The 22872-nt window shown below is 38.1% G+C and overlaps 2 protein-coding genes and 2 pseudogenes across 3 annotated transcripts; all 4 read left to right on the forward strand.

The window, feature by feature from the left end:
- The first annotated feature begins 19 nt into the window (after positions 1-19).
- Positions 20-1663, forward strand: LOC117620600 (phenolic glucoside malonyltransferase 1-like). The gene has a single exon (XM_034350719.1). The coding sequence runs from the start codon at positions 175-177 to the stop codon at positions 1585-1587; it is 1413 nt and encodes a 470-aa protein (XP_034206610.1). The 5' UTR covers positions 20-174; the 3' UTR covers positions 1588-1663.
- Positions 1664-4425: 2762 nt separating this feature from the next.
- LOC117621981 lies at positions 4426-10150 on the forward strand (annotated as a pseudogene).
- A 2613-nt stretch (positions 10151-12763) lies between these two features.
- On the forward strand, positions 12764-14744 carry LOC117621982 (annotated as a pseudogene). Its single transcript, XR_004584940.1, has 2 exons — positions 12764-12770; positions 13054-14744. The product of XR_004584940.1 is annotated as a phenolic glucoside malonyltransferase 2-like (transcript).
- Positions 14745-17192: 2448 nt separating this feature from the next.
- LOC117622143 (phenolic glucoside malonyltransferase 1-like) lies at positions 17193-18689 on the forward strand. The gene has a single exon (XM_034352712.1). It carries the CDS (start codon positions 17193-17195, stop codon positions 18582-18584), a length of 1392 nt encoding a protein of 463 aa, XP_034208603.1. The 3' UTR covers positions 18585-18689.
- The last annotated feature ends 4183 nt before the right edge of the window (positions 18690-22872 follow it).

A 22872-nucleotide genomic window follows, 5' to 3' on the forward strand; every position in this document is an offset into this window, starting at 1 on the left:
AGACCTGTATTGGGAGAAATTATCTCTGAAATTCATAACAGCGACATTTGTTCAAACTTATCGGGCGCAGCATAAATTAAATGACATGAGAAATTATAGAATACTTGCCACTTGGCCGTTTAAAATAAGAATTAAGGAACATTCAACTTTGCTTGCTTCCATGATCCATCCCCAATGGCAGACCTAAACTCAGTCAGAGTGGTTGAGGTTTGCAAGGTTGCTCCACAGCCACCCTCACCAGAAGATCACTCAGCCACACCTGACGCCCTTCCTTTAACCTTGTTTGATTTACTTTGGCTCAGATTTGCACCCGTCCAACGCCTTTTCTTCTATCAAATCTCAAACTCCTTTGAAACCACCATACTCGTTTCAAAACTCAAAGCCTCGCTCTCCATCGTCCTCCAACACTTCCGACCTCTAGCAGGAAACATCACTTGGCCCCGACACTCCCCTAAACCAATTCTCACTTATGTCCAAGGGGACGCCGTTTCGCTCACCATTGCCGAGTCTCATGCTGATTTCCACCATCTTTCAAGTCGAAGCAACTTTGTTGAGGCCAAAGAGTACCATCCTCTCGTACCCCAATTGCCAATATCTCACGACAAGGCCGCAGCCGTGGCGTTCCAAGTCACCGTCTTCCCCAACGGCAACGGCTTCTCCATTGGAACATCCATGCACCATGCCATCCTAGACGGCAAGTCTTCAACCATGTTTGTGAAATCATGGGCTCACATTTGCAAACATCTTGGTGATGATCCATCCGGTTCAGCTCTACCAGATCAGCTGAAACCATTTTTTGACAGAAGGGTGGTCCAAGACGCGGCCGGGCTCGAACCAATCTTCTTGAACCAGCTTCAGAATCTGGACGGACCCAACAACAGGAGCTTGATGGTTACCCAGTTTAAATCTCCACCACCAGACGCGGTTCGTGGCATCTTTGTAATCACACGACCGGAAATAGAAGCAATGAAGCAATGGGTTTCGACCAAAATGACAGAGATGATGAAGAATGAAAAACAATCTGATCGTCCTCATTTGTCAGCATTTTCTGTAACATATGCTTACACATGTGTTTGCTTAGCCAAGGCAGAGGAAAAGCAGAGCGATAAGCCAGTTTTGATGGCCTTCAGTCTGGACTGCAGGTCTCGCTTTGACCCTCCCATGCCTACAAACTACTTCGGGAACTGCATAGCGGGCCGTGCAGTTGTTGCAGATAGAAAAGGGGTTCTAGGAGAAGATGGGTTGACCGTGGCGGTCAACGAAATCAGTGAAACTATAAAAAGTGTGGACAGTGATGGGATTTTGAAAGGGGCAGAGACTTGGGTTCAAATACTTTACCCTGCTGTGAGCAGTGAAGAGAGATTTATGGGTGTTGCTGGTTCACCAAGGTTTGGGATTTATGATACAGATTTTGGATGGGGAAGGCCAAGCAAGGTAGAGGTGGTTTCGATCGAAGAGACAGGAGCCATGTCCCTGGCAGAGTCTAGGGATGGTATTGCTGGAGATGTTGAGGTCGGTTTGGTTTTGGAAAAACATCATATGCAAGCTTTTGCTTCTGTGTTTGCTAAAGGGCTTCAAGACCTTTGAATCCACGCATGAAATTGGTGTAATGTTTTCGCTTTGTTTTTGGGGGATGAATAATTTGATCAATGTTCTTTTTTTCTTTTTCTTTTTTCTGTTTCTCTCATTAGAACAACTATTTCTCATTTTTTATTTCTTTGATAGAGACGATAGTATAAACGATTATAAATTTATCTAATCTATGAAAAAGCAACTCGAACTTGAGTGCTAGTCAATTTAGCGAAGAACAAGCTGCAACGACATATGCAACTCGGATTCGCTCGTCTCCGTATCCAATTCTCAATGAATAAAGGAGTAGTTGACGACTCATTATGCCAAGCTTTATTACAAACCAATGTCCCACGTATTCTTCAGGTTTATTATTTTGAGCAAAAGAAGTTGTGATTCTCATGCCTTGAGATAATTGTTTCTAGTATTGAAGAAATGGAGGAGAAGCCGGAACAAAAGGAAGACAGAAAAAAGATGGGCTGCCATGAAAACTTTGGATAACACTTGAGATTCAATTAGCACCAACTATTATTTAGCAGATGAGGACGGGAATCATTTTCAGTGGAGGAGTTGGTAGCATGTGGCGTGCGTGACAGCTTTGTATTGCTATTTAAACAATCTTGATTTAAATATTCTCTGTTGAATATTTCACTCAATAATGCACCAAATGCAAAGTTGCTTTCGCCAGCTTTATTTATATTTTGTTGATTGCCAGATAAAGTGCAAGGGAAATTGGCACTGTCACGTGGGGTCAAAGGCTGGCAAAGATGGCTGGTCTTCTGACTTGTTCGGATGCCTCCATCCGTATTCCGTTGGCTTCTTTGAAGAGCCACTTATCCTTTGGCTTTGAAAGGAGTAGCAGCTCAGCAAAATAAATAAATAAAAAGAATTAGGGGAGAAAATAGGAAGAAGTCATTCAGAAGAAGAAAATTCTCTGAAATTGTTCATTTGCTTTGTTTTTTTTTTTTTTTTTCTCTTATTGTGTGTAAGCTTAGGTTATTTGCGTCTTGGAGAATGCTAACAACTTTCTCTATAATATTCTCTTTTGAATTTTCTTCTTTCTTCTTATGACACACTTAAAACAATATCATTAATGCATCACACTAGCTACTTTTTGTTTTTCAAATTTATACTTATTAAATATATTAACTTTTTTATTTTCTTCATTTATCTTTTTTTTTAAAGTAACTATTATACCACCTTGTTAAAAAATTAAATAAGAACAAATGTCAGTTTTTTATATATAAAATGTATGTTTTTCTTTTCAAAGAGAGAACGTCTATTTTTTGAACACAAAAGAATTTAGACCACTATTGATTGATAGTTAACCATGCTCGAAGGATGATTCTTTTGCACTAAAATAGTTAAACTTGTCTAAAGGCGGAAGCTAGACATGTGATGTTTGCATAGCCATTGTCAATGATCAATGGGAGTGGGGAAATCAGCTCCTTTTACTTTTTATTGATTGAACGGGTCATGGCTTGAGATAATTGTTTGTAGTATTGAAGAAATGGGGGTGAACGTGAACCCAGAAGAAACTAAAGAAAAGATGGGCTGGTTTTGAATGGGGCATGAAAGGTTTTGATTTAACACGAGCTATAAACTATTTAGCAGACGACACGGGAGTAATTTTCAGTGGAGGAGTTGTAACTTGTAATGTGGCATCACATCACAGCTCTCTAATGCTATTTAAACAAATAATGTTCGTCCAAAAAAAAAAAAAGGTAATTTAATTTGAAAGGAGAATGTTAGTAACATTCTCTCCAATCTTCTCTTTTGGACATTCTCATTTTTCTACATGACATGTATTACATTCCTTACACTTAAAACAATGTAATGAATGCATGGATTTTGTTTTCCAAGTTTATCCTTATTATGTATTTTTTTTTCCCTTATTTGGCTTCCATGTTTCTTTCAATTAATCCAAGTTTTTGTTTACAGCTTTCTTATCACCTTTTAAAAAAAATTAAATAAGAAAAGGATAATGCCATGGCCTTTTTCAATAATTAAAAACCAATTAATTAATTATTTTTAATTATTTTTAAAAACCTAAGTATTTCTCTCTTCGTCTTCCTCTTCCACGTTAAACCCCCACCCCACCACCCCAAAGCTGTTGTAGGGAAAAAGAAAAAAAAAAAAAAAACAGAGACACCCATCTCATGCGCCCAAAGCTGCCATATAATGAAGAAAAGAACAAATCCAAATCCTAAATTTCCATATCATAAAAACAAATTGCACCAAGTAAATCAACTGTTACTGGGTGAGTGTGGAGCGGCAAAATGACTATTTTTTCATCCAAATTCCAAAGATTATTTGGAACAGTAAAATTGGGTTTCAATTGTAAAAATATTTTCTGATACATTCCTTCGATAAATCTTGGAATTGATTTCAGTAGTAATAGAGAACCAAAATGGGGCCGCGCCTCCACCGCGTCGCGGATGGGTGAGTTTGGGATGAGACGGGTTGGAGAAGGGAAGAGGTGCAGTGGGTGTGTGTGGCTAAGGAGGGTGGTTTGGTGGGTGTGGGGTGGATCTGGTTTAGGGTGGGGTGGGAAGAAGGCGGTTGATGATTAAAGTAGGAGGGAGTTGATGGGGAAGGAGGTAGACGGAGACTTAATGTATTATGTGTAATTAAATATATTATTATTTTATTAATACATTAATAAGGATAAATTTGAAAAATAAAAACTAAATTATCTGGTTCATTAATGACATTGTTTTAAGGGCAAGTAAGTGACATATATCATGCTAACAAAGGAAAAGGTCTAAAAGATAAGATTAGAGAGAAGGTTGCTAGCATTTCCCAATTATAAATATATAATGTTCTCAAGCTTCTAACTTCCATCTCTATTTGGCAATGGCAGACCCAACAAGCTCAGTTAAAGTAGTTGAAGTTTGCATGATGGCTCTTCCTTCTCCACCCTCACCTAGGTCATTTGCATCCCCAAGTTCCTTTCCTCTTAGCTTCTTCGACATCCGTTGGTTAAGGTTTGCGCCGGTCCAGTGCCTTTATTTCTACGAAATGCCTACTTCCTCTGCAACACAACTCTTCTTTGATACTGTACTAGCCCCAAAACTCAAAACCTCGCTCTTTAACACCCTCCAACACTATCTACCTCTAGCAGGACACCTCACTTGGCCTCAAAACTCCTAAAAACCCGTGCTTAGTTATGTCCAAGGCGACACCTTTTCGCTCACAATAGCATAGTCTGGTGTTGACTTCTACCAGATTTCAGGTGATGGCTTTATTGAAGCCACGGAGTACGATCCTCTTATACCCTAGTTGGAACCGTCTCATGAACAAGCTGCAGTGATGGCATTGTAGATCACTGTCTTTGTTGAGATTTCTATATTAGGTTATGATTTTGGGAAGAAGAAGAATATAGAGAGGAAATGAAAGGTTGCAGAGTCGAATAGAAACGTTGAGAGAGAGAGAGAGAGTTTGTTAACTAGCACAAAACATAGTTGTGCACTCTGATTCATTCTAACAGACACATTCTCTTTTACAAGGCAGAGAATGTTATCTCAGCCATACAAAATGTGCCAGCAATATAAGCTTGACACTTGGCCCAAATCTAAGACATGAGTCATACACCATGAGATCTAATCTAAGCCTTACACTTGTCTAGCTAGAGAGTAAACCAGTAAAGAATTTACATTTCAACATTTCCTTCTAAATTGTTAACTGGTTTAACTTCTAGCAATCCTCTCAAATAGTTGAATCGATCCTTTGGTAGTGCCTTTGTGAATATATAAGCTACCTGCTCCTCAAATTTGCAGTATCTCAAGTCTACAACTCCTTCTTGCAAAGCTTCATAAATGAAGTAGTATCTGCGATTGATATGTTTGGTCTTTTGATGGAAAACTGGATTTCTTGTCATTGCAATGGCAGAGATATTATCTACCATTGATGGAGTTGCCTCTGTCTGCAATTCTCCAAAGTCTTCAAGTATAAACCTCAACCATATAGCTTGAGTAGTTGCTTCACTTGCACTAACATATTCAGCTTTAGCCGTGGAGAGAGCAACATTGTGTTGCTTGACAGATGCCCAAGAGAACACTTCACTTCCAAATGAGAAAGCATTTCCAGAAGTGCTCTTCATGTCATCTTGACTCCCACTCCAGTCACTATCACAATATCCATTTAACACAGCCTCTTTAACCTTCTGATATTCTATGCCATTATCAATAGTCCCTTGTATGTACCTAAAGACCCTCTTAGCTGTTCCATAATGCTTCTTGGTATTACAATGCATAAATCTAGCTAGTAAGCTAGCTGCAAACATTATATCTGGCCTTGTGGCTGTTAGGTACAGCAAGCTCCCCACAATCTACCTGTATTCATTCTCATCAGTAGGTTCACTGCCATCATCTTTGCATAGTTTTTCACTTGCCACCAAGGGAATGCTAACAGACTTGCATTGCTTTAAGCCAAACTTGCTTAACAGAGTCAAAACATATTTCTTTTGACTTATAAAATACTCTTTTCAGTTTGAATCACAACCATACCAAGGAAATGGTACAAAAGACCTCAGTCAATCATTTCATACCTTCTCATCATCTCATACTTAAAATCTGCAATCAATTCTTCACTGCTTCATGTATACACTATTTCATCAACATAAATCGATACAATGAGTGTTCCAGAGTTTTCCTTGGTCTTGCAGTAGAGAGTTGCTTCACTAGAGCTCCTTGTATAACTGCAGTTAATTAGATACGAGTTTATTTCCTCATACCATGCTCTTCGCGCCTGTTTTAGACCATACAGAGCTTTCTTCAGTTTGTACACTTTGTCTTCAGAGTTCTTAATCACAAAACCATCTGGCTGGTCCACATATACTTCTTCCTTAAGCACACCATTCAGAAAAGCATACTTGACATCCAATTGATACAGCTTCCACCCCTTTTGAGCTGCCAATGCAATAAGAGTTCTAATAGTGTCTAATCTGGCAACATGAGCAAAAGTTTCATTGAAGTCAATTCCAGGCTTTTGTGCATAACCTTTGACCACCAGCCTAGCTTTGTGTTTTTGTATTGAACCATCAAGATTCAACTTAGTTTTATAAACCCATTTAACACCAATTACTGGCTTCTACATTGGTCTGTTTACCCATTCCCGTGTCTCATTTTTATCAATCATCTCCATTTCAACCCTCATAGCTTTCTGCCAAGCTTTATCTTTTGAAGTTACTTCCTAATTTTCTGGCTCAATGATGCTCATATTGCATCTAGCATAGATCTCAGCTATATCTCTTAGCTTCACAGGAGTAGAACTTGGTGATGCACTTTGTGAACTGGCACTAGTTGAACCTGAGCCACTTTCAATTTGAGATTCTGTTGTAGGTGAACCTGTGACTTCATCTTCTTCTTCAGTGGTTCTAGGATTTTCCTCAAAACTTATAGGAATAAAAACATGCTCCACATCCTGTTTTTCCCAATCCCATAATGCATCTTCATCAAATATTACACTCCTAGAAACAACAATTTTGTGAGTTTGCAAGTTGTAAACTCTATAGCCCTTCTCACATTTAATATAATCAACAAAGATACACTTGGTTGCCAAATCATCCAATTTGAGCCTCAACTGACAAGGCACATGACAGTAACAAATAGAGCCAAATACCCTCAGGTGCTTAATTCCAACGTTCCTACCACTAAATGCTTCAAATGGAGTTGAATCATTTAGAGCACTTGTTGGACATCGATTTTGAATGTAGATAGCCGTGTTCACTGCCTCTCCCCAAAACTTATAAGGTAGCCTCTTCTCATGCACCATTGCTTTACTCATTTCCACAATATTTCTATTTTTCCTCTCAGCTACCCCATTTTGCTTAGGTGAATAGGCTATAGTTAACTGCCTTTCCAATCCTACATCCTCACAAAACTTCAAAAATTCAGTTAAGGTGTATTCCCTACCTCTGTCAATTCTAAGCCTTTTAATCTTGTATCCACTCTGTAATTCCACTATGGCTTTGAATTTCTTGAAGATGTTAAATACTTCATACTTGTGTTGTATAAAGTATACCCAACGCATTCTTGTGCAATCATCAATGAAGGTTAGGAAGTATCTGTTACCTCTAATGGTTGTGGATTGCATTGGTCCACACACATCTGAGTGTATGAGCTCAAGTGGCATGCTTGCTCTTCATGCCTTCTCTTTATCGAATGCCTCTCTGTGTGATTTTCTCATTGCACAACCTTGACACACCTTCTCGAAGTTTCCAATCTCTGGCAGTCCATAAACCAGTTCCTTTTGTTGCAGTAACTTCAAGTTTTGAAGATTTAGGTGACCATATCTTCTGTGCCAACACCAAGTAGTTCCTTTGATTGTTGCCTTCATAGCTACTGCATTTGCATACTAAAGGGAGAGAGGAAAACATCTGTTTCCAGTCATTGAACCTTAGTCACAAGGTGTTTCAGTGACTTTTCATCATATATCTCCACTATATAATCACCAAAGAGCAAGAAATATCCATGCTCAATCATCTGTCCAACACTAAGTAAATTCTCATCCAACCCTGGTACAAGCATGACTTCCTTTATATGCCTTGGTCCAGATTTTGTTTCAATCACTAGAGTGCCTTTACCAGTGGCTTGAACAAGATCTCCAGTTCCCATCTTCACTTTTGCAGTGACATTGGTGTCTATATCAATGAGCAGAGATTCATGTGAGGTCATATGGTTACTACAAGCACTATCCACACACCACACACTACTGTTCTTGATTACAGAGGCAGCATGACAAGCATAGAACATTGTCCCTTCTTCCTCCATGTGTTTTGCATAATGAGCTGCCTGAGGTGTCTTCCCACTGCAATCCTTTGCCAAGTGACCAAACCTTTCACACTTAAAGCATTTAGGTTTGCCTTTGAACCAACAAGGACCATAATGTAGTTTACGACAGATTTTACAAGGACCTTTAGTTCCTTCATTCTGATTTTCCTTTTTGAAAGTATTTCCAGACTTCCCCTCCCATTTCTTCGTGTTTTGTGATTTCCAATTCTTCTTGGACTTAGAACTCCCATCTTGTGCAACATTTGACTGCTCTCTGGGGTTCACACTTAGGCTAGAGAAAGCCATTTCTGTCAGTTTCTCAGTGTGCCTTTGCAACCATTGTTCATGGGATTTCAAAGAGCCAATAACCTCCTGAAATCCTATAGTCTATGTGTCTTTAGTCTCCTCTATCACCTCTGCAATAGAATCATATTCTCTAGATAAACTAATCAAAAGTTTCTATACGATTCTTTGATAAAAAATATCCTCTTCATAAGACTTCATTTGATTTACAAGCTCAAGCAATTTGGTTATATATCCAGATAGAGACTCATCATCTTGCATACGAGTATATTCAAAATCCCTTCTAAGTGCTTGCAATTTTACAGATCGTACCTTCTTATCTCCTCGAAATTCTTGTTGCAAGATCTCCCATGCTGCTTTGGCAGATTCTTGTAGGGCGATTTTGGGAAAAATTTCATCAAAGACTGCACTCTGAATCAGACCCAACGCCTTAGTGTCCTTTGCAACATTTTCCTCTAGTGCAAGCTTCTGAGCTGTAGTTAAAGCTTCACCATCCTCTTTCTTCACTGGTTGTTCAAACCCAGTTTCTACCATATCCCAAAGCTTGTGAGATTTGAAAATCATACACATCTTGATTATCCAAAAATCGTAGTTGCCATTGAAAATGGGAGCATGAAGCTCACTCATTCTAGATCCAGCCATATGAGACCAAACCCACGAGATAGTGGTTCTCTACGTTGGATTTCCTCGATTTCAATTTCAATTTCAATTTCCGACGCCCAGATGCAGAGTCGAACCTAGGCTCTAGATACCATGTTGAGATTTCTATATCATGTTATGATTTTGGGAAGAAGAGGAATATAGAGAGGAAATGAAAGGTTGCAGAGTTGAATAGAAACTTTGAGGGGAGAGAGAGAGAGTTTGTTAACCAACACAAAACATTGCTGTGCACTCTGATTCATTCTAACGGACACATTCTCTTTTACAAGGCAGAGAATATTATCTCAGCCATACAAAATGTGCCAATAATATAAGCTTGACACTTGGTCCAAATCTAAGACATGAGTCAAACACCATGAGATCTAATCTAAGCCTTATACTTGTCTAGCTAAAGAGTAAACCAGTAAAGAATTTACATTTCAACAGTCTTTCCTAACTCTGGCCCTTTGATTGGAACCTTCATGCACCACGCAATCCTATATGGCAAGACTTCAACGTTGTTTGCGAAATCTTGGGCTCACATTTGCAAACGTGGTGATCAATCTAATTCAGTGCTACTTGATCATTTGAAACAATTTTATGATATAAGAGTTATTTAGGATCCAGCGGAGCTGAGAGTAATCTACTCGAACCTGTGTCGAACTAAGGACGATCCCAACAATAGAGAAGCTATTAAAAGTTCGGAGAAGGGGGTTTTGGATGGGGCAGAGAATTGGGTTTCAAGAGTGTTTGCTATGAGCAGTAAGAAAATTCTTATGCTTGCCAGCTCACATCGTTTTGGGGTTTATGAGTCTGATTTTGGACAGGGAAGACCAAAGAAGGTTGAGAGTGTTTCCATAGATTGAACCAGAGCTATCTCCTTTTTCAAATCCCCAAACTGATGCTGGGGTTGTTGATGTTGGTTTGGTCTTAGACAAACGTAACATGCAGGTTTCTACTTCTCTATTTTCTAAAGGTCTTGAAAACCCTTGACACTTGAAGCCTCCTCACCTATGTTGCACCGAATAGGGGTGTTTTCGGTGCGGTAATCGCACCGAAACAAAGAAACCGTTTATCGGCCGACTACCTGCGGTTTAGCCAAAATCCAAACCAACGCCGCACCGCACAGAGACGGTTGCCGGAGGGGCCGGTTATCGTGGGTAGCTGCGGTATCGATCGGTTACCAAACCTAGAATAACAAACCTGCAAAAAAAATAAGGGAGAGAAAGAGAGAGAAGTAACCTTGATTCATCACAAACACAAAGAAGGAGGGAGAAAGAAATGTAAAAAATAAAACCAGACTTAGTTATTAACCTAAGAACCAGAGTGGAAATAGAGAAAAGAGAGGGGGAGAGAGATAGATGAGTTAAAGAGAGAGGGGAAGATGAAGATAAGGAAGAAGGCTCGTGGTTTTTTGTTTCCTTGGGCAGTGAAAGCTAAAGGCTTATTATCATAAAACATCCTTGAGGTTTACGAAATTATCAGATTGCATCCTTAATGTTTTTTTGTGTCACTTATGGTCCTCAAGGTTAGTATGTGCAATCACAAATGGTCCCTGAAGTTAGGGTCTGTCAAAAACTCTGTTAGTTTGTTATCGTGGCATACATATATATCACAAAACATCCCTGAGGTTTACACACTTATCACAAATGGTCCTTACGAATTTTTTTTTAAAAAATTTAAAATTCATAAAATTTTGGTTTTCTTTTTAAAATTATTTATAAATGAAAAAACAATTTATAGAAGGATTTTAATCTTGAGGACCATTTATGAACCCTAAACCTTTAGTTTTTTTTTTTCATTTTTAAATTTTATGAATTTTAAATTATTTTAAAAAAACTTCATTAGTTTGTTGATGTGGCATATATGTGGAGCCCACATCTACAATAATATAGGGTCACATGTATTTAAAATTTAATAAATATTTTAAAATAATTATAATTCATAAAATTTTAAAAAGAAAACAAAAATTTTATGAATTTTAAATTAAAAAATTTCGTAAGGACCATTTGTGATAGGTGTGTGAACCTTAAGGATGTTTTGTGATATACATATATGCCACGTCAGCAAACTAACGGAGTTTTTGACGGAACGTAACGGCAGGGACCATTTGTGATCATGCATGCTAACTTTGAGGACCACGAATGACAAAAAAAAAAAACATTAAGGATGCAATCTGATAGTTTCGTAAACCTTAGGGACGTTTTGTTATAATAAGCCAAAGCTAAAAGGAAACCTTGGTGATTTATTAACATCCATTTAAAATATTAAAAAATCCCTTGACAATCAAAAGTTGTTAATATTTAGAATTTAAAATTAATTACATCAACCCATTTGCCCATTTCCCTACTAGAATATTAAAATATTGTATAGAATATCAAGAGAGGGAGAAGAAAATGTAATGGCAGAGAGAAACATTTCTCTCCTTTTTCTTTTTAGAAAAGTTATATGGATCCAAATTTTCATTGAGAAGTTGGGTTTACTCTTTGAATTTGGTGACTTTGATATAAGTTCTTTGACTTTTGTGTCATATAAGATTACATTCCTTTTTAAATATTTTATGATGTAATTTTTTTTTTTTTTTTTTTTAAAATAATTTTTTGTTCCAATGTTGCCTCTTATGTTTTGAATCGGGCAATAATAATTTATGTGATAATAATTAGTCATTTATAATGTTTGTCATTGAATAGAAAAAGAAAAAAATGACAAACATATCCCAAAAAACACGTTGTTACAAACTATTATACATTGTCAACCAAAGCATTTGATTGTGGAACTTTCAGTACCTTTATATACATCACACACAAGAGCAAATCAAAGAGAGGTAGTGATGGATGATGACATTCATTTACTAAATTTATAATGTAAGACACAAAGGGTTCAACTTAAGAGAGAGAACTTGATCTACTTGCAGCTAAAAGGATCAATAATGATCCAAAACGACATTTCCCTCTAAAACAAGTACCTACGCATTTCTACGGTTTTCCAGTTGAAGCATCCCAGGAAAAACTAGATTAGTTTGCAAACAAAAATCCCTAACTACTTCAACATGCAAGGAAAAATCAAATCATTTGAAGCATGCAAGGAAAACCCAGATCAGTTTGCAACACACATCGTTTAGTACATGAGTTATAGGTAACAATTTTTATTTTTGTTCACCCTGTGGTAGAGGTATATTACATACTCTTGTAGATATATATAGTAGAAATCCTATGGTATAAGTATATTGTTCTATTGCCGATTGCATAGGTATGTATATATATATATATATATATATATATATTTTCATATTTTCGACAATGTTTTTTTATAGGTAACATACAATTTTTATTTGTCTATTTTTGTATCTAACTTATAGGTAGTCTTCTAATTTATGTTCCTAACTTATATGCAGTCTTTTAATTTAGGTTCCTAACTTATAAGTAACATTATTTATCACTTAGTTTTTTCCGTTGCTAATAATAACACTATTTACCTATATGTCAGGTACATGATTTTATATGGGTGCTTACTTGTATGTCGATTGGTATAATATGTGGGTCTTTACTTTTCATTGGTTAAATTGTATTTTATTCATATATTAGGCAAATATTATCAAGAAAAGAATTCAAAATTTAAATTAAGAAATTCAATCACAATAAAATAATACATTAAATTTAGATTTTAAATGTGTTTTTGTTATTTACTTTAAAAAGTAAAAATAAAAAACGTGCGGACTAAACTCAATAACAGCTAATCATTTTGGAATCGTTTTGGACCTAGATCTAAGAAACCCATTATATTAAACCCTACATTCAACTTTGCTTCCATGCTCCATCCCCAATTGCAGACCTAAACTCAGTCAGAGTGATTGAGGTTTGCAAGGTTGCTCCACAGCCAAGCTCACCAGAAGATTACTCAGTCACACCTGACGCGCTTCCTCTAATCTTGTTTGATTTACTCTGGCTCAGATTTGCACCCGTCCAACGCCTTTTCTTCTATCAAATCTCAAACTCCTTTGAAACCACCACACTAGTTTCAAAACTCAAAGCCTCGCTCTCCATCGCCCTCCAACACTTCCGACCTCTAGCAGGAAACATCACTTGGCCCCAACACTCCCCAAAACCAGTTCTCACTTATGTCCAAGGGGACGCCGTTTCGCTCACCATTGCCGAGTCTCATGCTGATTTCCACCACCTTTCAAATCTTAGCAACTTTGTTGAGGCCAAAGAGTACCATTCTCTCGAACCCAATTGCCAATATCTCACGAAAAGGCCGCAGCCGTGGCGTTCCAAGTCACCATCTTCCCCAACGGCAAGGGCTTCTCCATTGGAACATCCATGCACCATGCCATCCTAGACGGCAAGTCTTCAACCATGTTTGTGAAATCATGGGCTCACATTTGCAAACATCTTGGTGATGATCCATCTGGTTCAGCTCTACCAGATCAGCTGAAACCATTTTTTGACAGAAGGGTCGTCCAAGACCCGGCCGGGCTCGAACCAATCTTCTTGAACCAGCTTCAGAATCTGGACGGACCCAACAACAGGAGCTTGATGGTTACCCAGTTTAAATCTCCACCATCAGATGCGGTTCGCAGCATCTTTGTAATCACACGACCGGAAATAGAAGCAATGAAGCAATGGGTTTCGACCAAAATGGCAGAGATGATCAAGAATGAAAAAGAATCTGATCATCATCCTCATTTGTCAACATTTTCGGTAACATGTGCTTATACATGGGTTTGCTTAGCCAAGGCAGAGCAAAAGCAGAGCGATAAGCCAGTTTTGATGGCCTTCAGTCTGGACTGCAGGTCTCGCTTTGACCCTCCCCTACCTGCAAACTACTTGGGGAACTGCATAGCGGGCCGTGCAGTAGTTGCAGATAGAAAAGGGCTTCTAGGAGAAGATGGGTTGACCGTGGCGGTCAACGAAATCAGTGAAGCTATAAAAAGTGCGGACAGTGATGGGATTTTGAATGGGGCAGAGACTTGGGTTCCAAAACTTTACACTGCTGTGAGCAGTGAAGAGAGATTTATGGGTGTTGCTGGTTCACCAAGGTTTGGGATTTATGATACAGATTTTGGATGGGGAAGGCCAAGCAAGGTGGAGGTGGTTTCGATCGAAGTGACAGGAGCAATGTCCCTGGCAGAGTCTAGGGATGGTATTGCTGGAGATGTTGAGGTTGGTTTGGTTTTGGAAAAACATCATATGCAAGCTTTTGCTTCTCTGTTTGCTAAAGGGCTTCAAGACCTTTGAATCCACGCATGAAATTGGTGTTAATTTGTTGCAGAGTTTTAATGTTTTCGCGTTGTTTTTGGGGGATGAATAATTTGATCAATGTTCATTTTTTCTCTCTCATTTTGTTGATCAATAATTTGAACAAATGTCTCTCATTTTGTTGAGCGAATCCGAGTTGCACGTATTGTTCAGGTTTATTATTTTGAGCAAAAGACGCTGTGATTCTCGTGCCTTGAGATAATTGTTTCCATGAAAACTTTGGATAACGAGATTCAATTAGCACCAACTATAAATAATAAACTATTTAGAAGATGAGGACGGGAACCATTTTCAGTGGAGGAGTTGGTAGCATGTGGCGTGCGTGACCGCTCTGTTTTGCTATTTTAAACAATCTTGATTTAAATATTCTCTGTTGACTATTTGACTCAATAATGCACGCACATTCGAAGTTACTTTTGGCAGCTTTATATTTTGTTGATTGCCAGATATAGTGAGGGAAATTGGCACCGTCACGTGGGGTCAAAGGCTGGCAAAGATGGCCGGTTTTTTTTTATATATAAAAAATGTATGTTAAAAAATTAAATAAGAACAAACGTCAGTTTTTTTATATATAAAAAATGTATGTTTTTCTTTTCAAAGAGAGAACTTCTATTTTTTAAACACAAAAGAATTTAGACCACTATTAATTGATAGTTAACCATGTTTGAAGGATGATTATTTTTTAAACACAAAAGAATTTAGACCACTATTAATTGATAGTTAACCATGCTTGAAGGATGATTCTTTTGCACTAAAACAGTCAAACTTGTCTAAAGGCGGAAGCTGCACATGTGATGCTTACATAGCCATTATCAATGACCAATAGAAACAAAGAGAAAATTGGAGTTTCATTTCTCTAGAGAAAAAAAAAAAAGACGTTTTCTTTTAACCAAAAAAAAAAAAAAAACTGATGTATTTTTTTTTTAATTTTTTAACAAGGTTGTTGTAAAAAAAAAAATATTATAAAAACACTAACTTGTTGTAAATTAAAATAAAAAAGTTAGGGTAAATTGCCGAATACGCTCTCTGAATTATTTCAACTGTCGAACTTAGCACTCTTAATTATTTTTTCAACCAATTTAGCTCCTATAGTTAGTTTTCATCTAATTTTTCGTCTAAATGTCATATGTTAGGCACGTGATTTACTGTTTAATTTATATAAAAAATTTAAAGTTTAAAATAATTAAATTGTTAAAACTACAAAACTTGGGGGGGGGGGGGGGAGGGAAAAAAAGGAAGAAGGCAATCAACATCTTCCCCAGCTCCTTCCTCCTAAGACTCTTGTCTGCAATCCCACGTCCACCAGGATTTTCGAGTGAATGCCAATGATTGGTCTGTGTAAATAAACATATAATCAGAATCAAGATATGTTTTCATCTTCATTGCCTCCTACTTGTTCTTGATTGAGTTAATGGGATTTAAGGATGCATTCAGAGTGTTTGGGTATTCGGAGACTGGATGATTTTTATGGGTGATTGGGTTGTTTTTTATTTGACCGTTGGTGTTGGCTAAGTGTCCATTTATTTGGTTTGGCTATCAATTTCTTTTGCTGATTTTTGTTACCAGCGGACGAGGAAAGGGAGAGTGGCGGTGTTGGAATGGATTTTCATATCTGTGCATCTGTGTTGCAGAGAAGGCATTGTACACTTTGGGAAGAAGGCAACGCCTACTTTGAATCGGATTCTTGAAAGAAAGAGAGAGGGAGAGAAGAATAAGAAGGAAATATATGAGAGAGATAGAGAGAGAGAGAGAGAGAGAGAGAGAGAGAGAGAGAGAGAGAAGAATAAGAAGGAAATATACGAGAGAGATAGGAGAGATGGAGCAGACAGGGAGAGAAGAAAGAAAAGAGCGAGAGGAAGAAGAAGGAAAAGGAAAAAGAAGAAAGAAAGAGAGAGAAGAAATCATGATCTTACATTTTCTTTATTATTTTTTGGTATTGTCCTTATAAAATGACAAATTTACTTCTATAATTAACAGAAAATTAGATGGAAGTCTAAAAACTTAACAATATGTGCAAAATTGACTATTTAAAATAGTCCGAGGGCTAAATCGGCTGAAAAAATAATTTAAAGTGTGAAGTTCAACAGTCAAAATAGTTCAGGTGGGTTTTCGGCCGTTTACCCAAAAAGTTAATACGTTTAATAAGAGTAAACTTGGAAAAAAAAGTATCTTCTATGATGCATTAATGACATTGTTTTAAGTGCAAAGAAATTGACACATGTCATGAGGAGAAATCCCGAAGAGAGAGAAGAGTCAGTTAGGGAGAATGTCCAAAAGAAAATGTTAGAGATAAAGTTATTAACATTCCCTAAATCTTTAAAAAATTAAGTGATAAATACTACTTGTATGTATCTCATTGGTTATGGCGAAATATTCCGTCATTTTCAAACTGCATGTAGCATAGTGGAATATTCTCATCCTAAATATATAATGTTCCCGCGCATATCATGCAAGCTTTTATTTTATGTCATTTAATTACAAGAAGAAATCATATGAATTTTTATGGAAAAGGATGCAAGATTTGGTGATCGCACACTTTTTGAAATATGAAAATGACTTAAAACTAGGCACATGGACAGACCCATATCAACTAGTAGTGACAAAAGGATCACAACAGCCTCAACCTTCAAACTTCCATCTCCGATTGGCAATGGCAAACCCAAGCTCAGTTAAAGTAATTGAAGTTTGCAGGGTGGCTCCTCCTCCTCCGTCCTCACCCGGGGCATTCGCTTCCCCGAGCTCCCTTCCCCTTACCTTCTTCGACATCCGTTGGTTAAGGTTTGGGCCGGTCCAGCGCCTTTATTTCTACCAAATGCCTACTTACTCTGCAACACCGCTCTTCTTTGATTCAATACTTGTCCCAAAACTCAAAGCCTCACTCTCTAACACCCTCCAGCACTTTCTACCTCTAGCAGGAAACCTCACTTGGCCCCAAGACTCCCAAAAGCCCGTTCTTAGCTATGTCCAAGGCGACGCCATTTCACTCACGATAGCAGAGTCTAATGCTGACTTCTACCATCTTTCAAGTGGTGACTTCGTTGAAGCCACAGAGTACCATTCTCTTGTACCCCAGTTGGGAGCTTCTCATGAACAAGCTGCAGTGGTTGCATTGCAAATCACTGTCTTTCCCAACTGTGGCTTTTCCATTGGAACTTCCATGCACCACGCAATTCTAGATGGCAAGACTTCAACTTTGTTTGTGAAATCTTGGGCTCACATTTGCAAACATGATGATCAATCTAATTCAGTGCTACCTGATCAGCTGAAACAATTCTATGACAGAAGGGTCATTCAAGATCCAGCTCAGCTCGGAGTACTCTACTCGAACTCCTATCGAAATAAGGACGGTCCCAACAATAGAAGCTTAATGTTTTGGGAGAGGAAACCCCCGCCGGGCTCTATCCGAGGCACCTTTGAATTCACAAGAGCAGATATAGAAACACTGAGGCAATTGTTAAAGGCTAAATTGGCAGAGCAGAAACAAGAAGATATTCGTTCAGTTCATGTGTCAACTTTCACTCTAGCTTGTGCCTATACATGGGTTTGCATAGTCAAGGCAGAGGAAATAAACAGTGAACAAACACGTCTGGCTTTTAACGTGGACTGCAGGTCTCGCTTGGATCCTCCTATATCTCCAAACTATTTTGGGAACTGCATAGCGGGACGTACAGCAGTTGCCGAAACAAAAGCCTTGTTTGGAGAAGATGGGTTGGTTGTGGCTGTGAACGCAATCAGTGAAGCTATAAAGAGTTTGGAGAAGGGGGTGTTGGATGGGGCAGAGAATTGGGTTTCAAGGTTGTTTGCTGTGACTAGTGAGAGAATGCTTACGCTTGCCGGTTCACATCGGTTTGGTGTTTATGAGACTGATTTTGGATGGGGAAGACCAAAGAAGGTTGAGATTGTTTCCATAGATAGAACCAGAGCTATCTCCTTTTCAGATGCCAAGACTGATGCTGGGGTTGTTGATGTTGGGTTGGTCTTAGACAAACATAGCATGCAGGTTTTTGCTTCTCTATTTGCTAAAGGTCTTCAAAACCCTTGAAGCTTGAAGCCTCGTTTCAACAGCATTTTCTTTCTCCACTTTATATTTTGGGGAGTAATAATTTCGGAGTTCACTTTGTGAAAATCATATGCAAGCTATTGCTTCTGTGTTTGCTAAAGGGCTTCAAGACCTTTGAATCCACGCATGAAATTGGTGAAATGTTTTCGCTTTGTTTTTGGGGGATGAATAATTTGATCGATGTTCAATTTTTTTGTTCTTTTGGGATGTTTGTTTGCAATGGTCTGTTTCTCTCATTTTGTTGGGCCAAATTACAACTACGAAAGGAAGACCCAAGTTTTATTACAAACCAATGTCGCACGCATTGTTCAGGTTTATTATTTTGAACAAAAGAAGTTGTGATTCTCATGCCTTGAGATAATTGTTTCTAGTATTGAAGAAATGGAGAAGAAGCCGGAACAAAAGGAAGAGAAAGAAATGATGGGCTGCCGTGAAAACTTTTGGATAACACTAGAGATTCAATTAGCACCAACTATAAATAATAAACTATTTAGCAGATGAGACGGGAATAATTTTCAATGGAGGAGTTTGTCAGCATGTGTTCTGCGTGACCGCTCTTTAATGCTATTTAAACAATCTTGATTTAAATATTCTGTGTTGACTATTTGACTCAATAATGCACCCCATGCATAGTTGCCTTGCTGTCGGCAGCTTTATATTTGGTTGATTGGCAGATAAATCGCAAGGGAAATTGGCACCATCGCGTGGGGTACAAAGGCTGGCAAAGATGGCTGGTCTTCTGACTTGATTGGATGGCTCCACCCGTTGGCTTCTTTGAAGAGCCACTCATCCTTTGGTTTTGAAAGGAGTAGCAGCCCAGCAAAATTAAAAAAGGGAGAATTGGGAGAGAAAATAGCAAGAAGTAGTTGCAGTTTGCAGGAGGAGGTGCCACCCTGCAAACTTCAACCACTTTAACTGAGCTTGGGTTTGCCATTGCCAATTGAAGATGGAAGTTAGAAAGTTGAGGTTGTTCTGATCCTTTTGTCACTGCTAGTTGATATGGAGTCTGTCTAAGTGCTAGTTAATATGGAATATTCCACTATAATTAATGAGAACATACAAGTAGTATTTATCACTCAATTTCCCAAAGACTATAATAACTTAAGCTCATACACTCACAATAGGAAGGGAAAAACAAAGAACAAGTTCAGAGACTTTTCTTCTCTTTGGTCGAATAGCTTCTTTCTATTTTCTCTCCCAATTCTCCTTTTTTTTATTGGCTTATTTACTGTAGTATCCTCTGAAATTTCAATCAAATATCATTTTACCCAAAAAAAAAAAAGTAATTCACTTAACCCCCTTACTATAATTTTGTGTTCCACTTTACCCCCACCATAATCTCCATTAATAACTCTGTCAGTGTTCATGATGTGGAATGGTTATTTTAATTTTTTTACCACAAGTAATGATGTGTCATGTAAAGGCCCACTTTTTATTTATTTAATTGGAATAAAAGATTGTAATTACTTGTTTAATTTAAAAAAATAAAAATTGAAAGTCTTTCTTCTCCATCTCTCCCATGACCCCTGCTTCGCCCCTAACTTCGTCAATGACCATTGTAAACCTAAGCAATGAGATCTTTGTGGGCAGAGGTCAAAATCATAGGCAAAGTAATTGCTTGGACTACCGGACTTCTTAAATCCCCCAAATTATTTACAAAATCACCCAATAACCCTACCCCTACTCTACTGTAATTTGCATCAAAACCCTAACTAAAACAAAAAAGTTGAACATTTCAGAGAAAAATTTTAGAGTGAGAGAGAGAGAGAGAGAGAGAGAGATCATGCAGCACTAATATTAGTCTTCGGGGTCATTAAGGTACTAGTTCTCGGTGATCTGCAATTAGGCAACGTTCACTTCCGGCTAGGAAGTAGACGACGAGCCATTTTTCTTCCTAGGCTCTTCGGGAGGATCGTCCTCCTCGTTCACCCAATGCTTTTACTCTGATTTCGTCGGCGTCGTTTGGTGGCAGTGGTGGAAATGTCAGTCTCGACCATGTGGTGGTGAGGGTGGCTTTGGGTTATGAAGTTAAGGGAGGGAGAGTTTAAGGGGGAGAGATGGAGAAGAAAGATTTTTATGTATTAATTTTTCCAATTTTTATATATTTTTTAACTAAACAAGTATTATATTATTATTCCACTTAAGCAAAAGAAATGGCCCTATACATGACGCATCATTACTAATGGTAAAAAAATTAAAATAGGCATGTCACGTCATTAAAATTGACAGAATTATTAATAGAGATAATAATAGAGTGTAAAGTAAAATACGAAAACACAGTCAAAAAAGTTAAGTAAGTCACTTTAATTTTAGAAATAAAATAAGATTTAATCAAAATTTGAAGGGCATTATAATAAATAAGCCTTTTTTATTTTGCTGGGCTGCTACTCCCTTTAAAGCCGAAGGATGAGTGGCTCTTCAAAGAAGCCAATGGTGGAGGCATCCAATCAAGTCAGAAGACTAACCATCTTTGCTAGCCTTTGTTCCCTACGTGATGGTGCCAATTTCCCATGCAATTTGTACTGCCAATCAACCACCTGCCGAAAGCAACTTTGCATATGGGTGCATTATTGAGTCAAATAGTCAACAGAGAATATTTAAATAATGATTGTTTAAATAGCATTACAGAGCTGTCAGTGGCATAAGCTATTAAAAAAAGGGGCCATATTTGGCCCTTTTGCCCTTCAACTAGATCATTTGTAGTCTAGCGTTGGAATAAGCCATTAATCCTTCTATTTACAAGGGGTGGAGATGAATTTGTGAGATACAAAATTGAAAACACTTTATTAAGATTCTTTCAGGATAAGAAGTGCCCCGTAGACACAAAATTTTATTAGAAATCTTAATAAATGCTTATTAACGTACACGTGTCATATATGCAATATTGTCTCTAAATACTAAATAGTAGTTTAGTTAAATTAAAAAATACATAATTGTGGAAAGCATAAGTGTTGTACCACAATTTTTCTCAAAATAATAAAATATAAAGGGCCCTAAAATCCAGCATGACTGGAGATGAAAAAATTTAACCATACATTATTCTTTAAAAAATTAATATTTAAGAGGGCTAAATTTATAGCCCTGGACTATATTTAGCCCTATGACTAGAGATGGCCTCATATCCTATTACGCATACCAAACTGAATGCATAAAATAACTAAACACAATATAAGAGAAGTTTTAGGAAAATCAGAATATTGTCGAGTCTAGAGTTTGGTTCTATGTCCTTAAGATGAAATTGCTCCTGTGCTTCAAGATTCAAATAGCAAACGTCTCTCGGGATATAACAACCTCCTTCTTATGATAGTGGCACTCCAAACCTCAAGAACAACGAATACAAACTTGTGCTTGAACTATGTCTCAATATGATACTCTATTTTATTGACAAAAGCATTGAATGAAAACTCTTTATTAAATACACAATGTGTTGCAGTATTTATAATAATAAAAAAACCTGTTTAGAGGGGTTATGTCACATTTCGGATCGGCTCCGCCGTAGCACGATATTGTCTGCTTTATGCCCCTTCTTACCCTCACGGTTTTGTTTCTGGAAACTCACAAGCAACTTCTCAGTGGGTTACCCATCCTAGGATTGCTCTAGCCCAAACTCGCTTAACTTTAGAATTCTCATAACTCCGAAGCCAGTGAGCTCCCAAAAGGCCTCGTGCAAAATAGAGGTGGGCATGTACATATAAAGCATATCACCCCCTCTCCATCAGTCAATGTGGGATGTTACAATCCACCAACCTTCAGGGCCCGACGTCCTCTTTGGCACATTCGCACCACACGGCAGAGTGGCTCTGATACTATTCTGTCATATCCCGGATCGGCTCAGCCGTAGCACAATATTGTTTGCTTTGGGTCCTCCCTTGTCCTCGCGGTTTTGTTTCTGGGAACTCACGAGAAACTTCCCAGTGGGTCACCCATCCTGGGATTGCTCCAGCCCAAACTCGCTTACATTCGGAGTTCCCCTGACTCTGAATCTAGTGAGCTTAGGGTATGTACATATAAGGGACTCGTGTTAGATGGAGGTGGGCATGTACATATAAGGCACATCACCCCCTCTCAATTGGCCAATGTGGGATGTTACAATCTACCCCTCTTAGGGGCCCAACGTTCTGGTCGGCATACTCGTACTACAAGGCAGAATGGCTCTGATACCATTCTGTCACATCCCGAATCAGCTCCACCGTAGCACAATATTGTTCGCTTTGGGCCCCTGCCCTCAAGATTTTGTTTCTGGGAACTCATGAGCAACTTCTTAGTGGGT

Source organism: Prunus dulcis, chromosome 3, assembly GCF_902201215.1.
Source record: "Prunus dulcis chromosome 3, ALMONDv2, whole genome shotgun sequence".
In the NCBI taxonomy this organism is placed as follows: Eukaryota; Viridiplantae; Streptophyta; class Magnoliopsida; order Rosales; family Rosaceae; genus Prunus; species Prunus dulcis.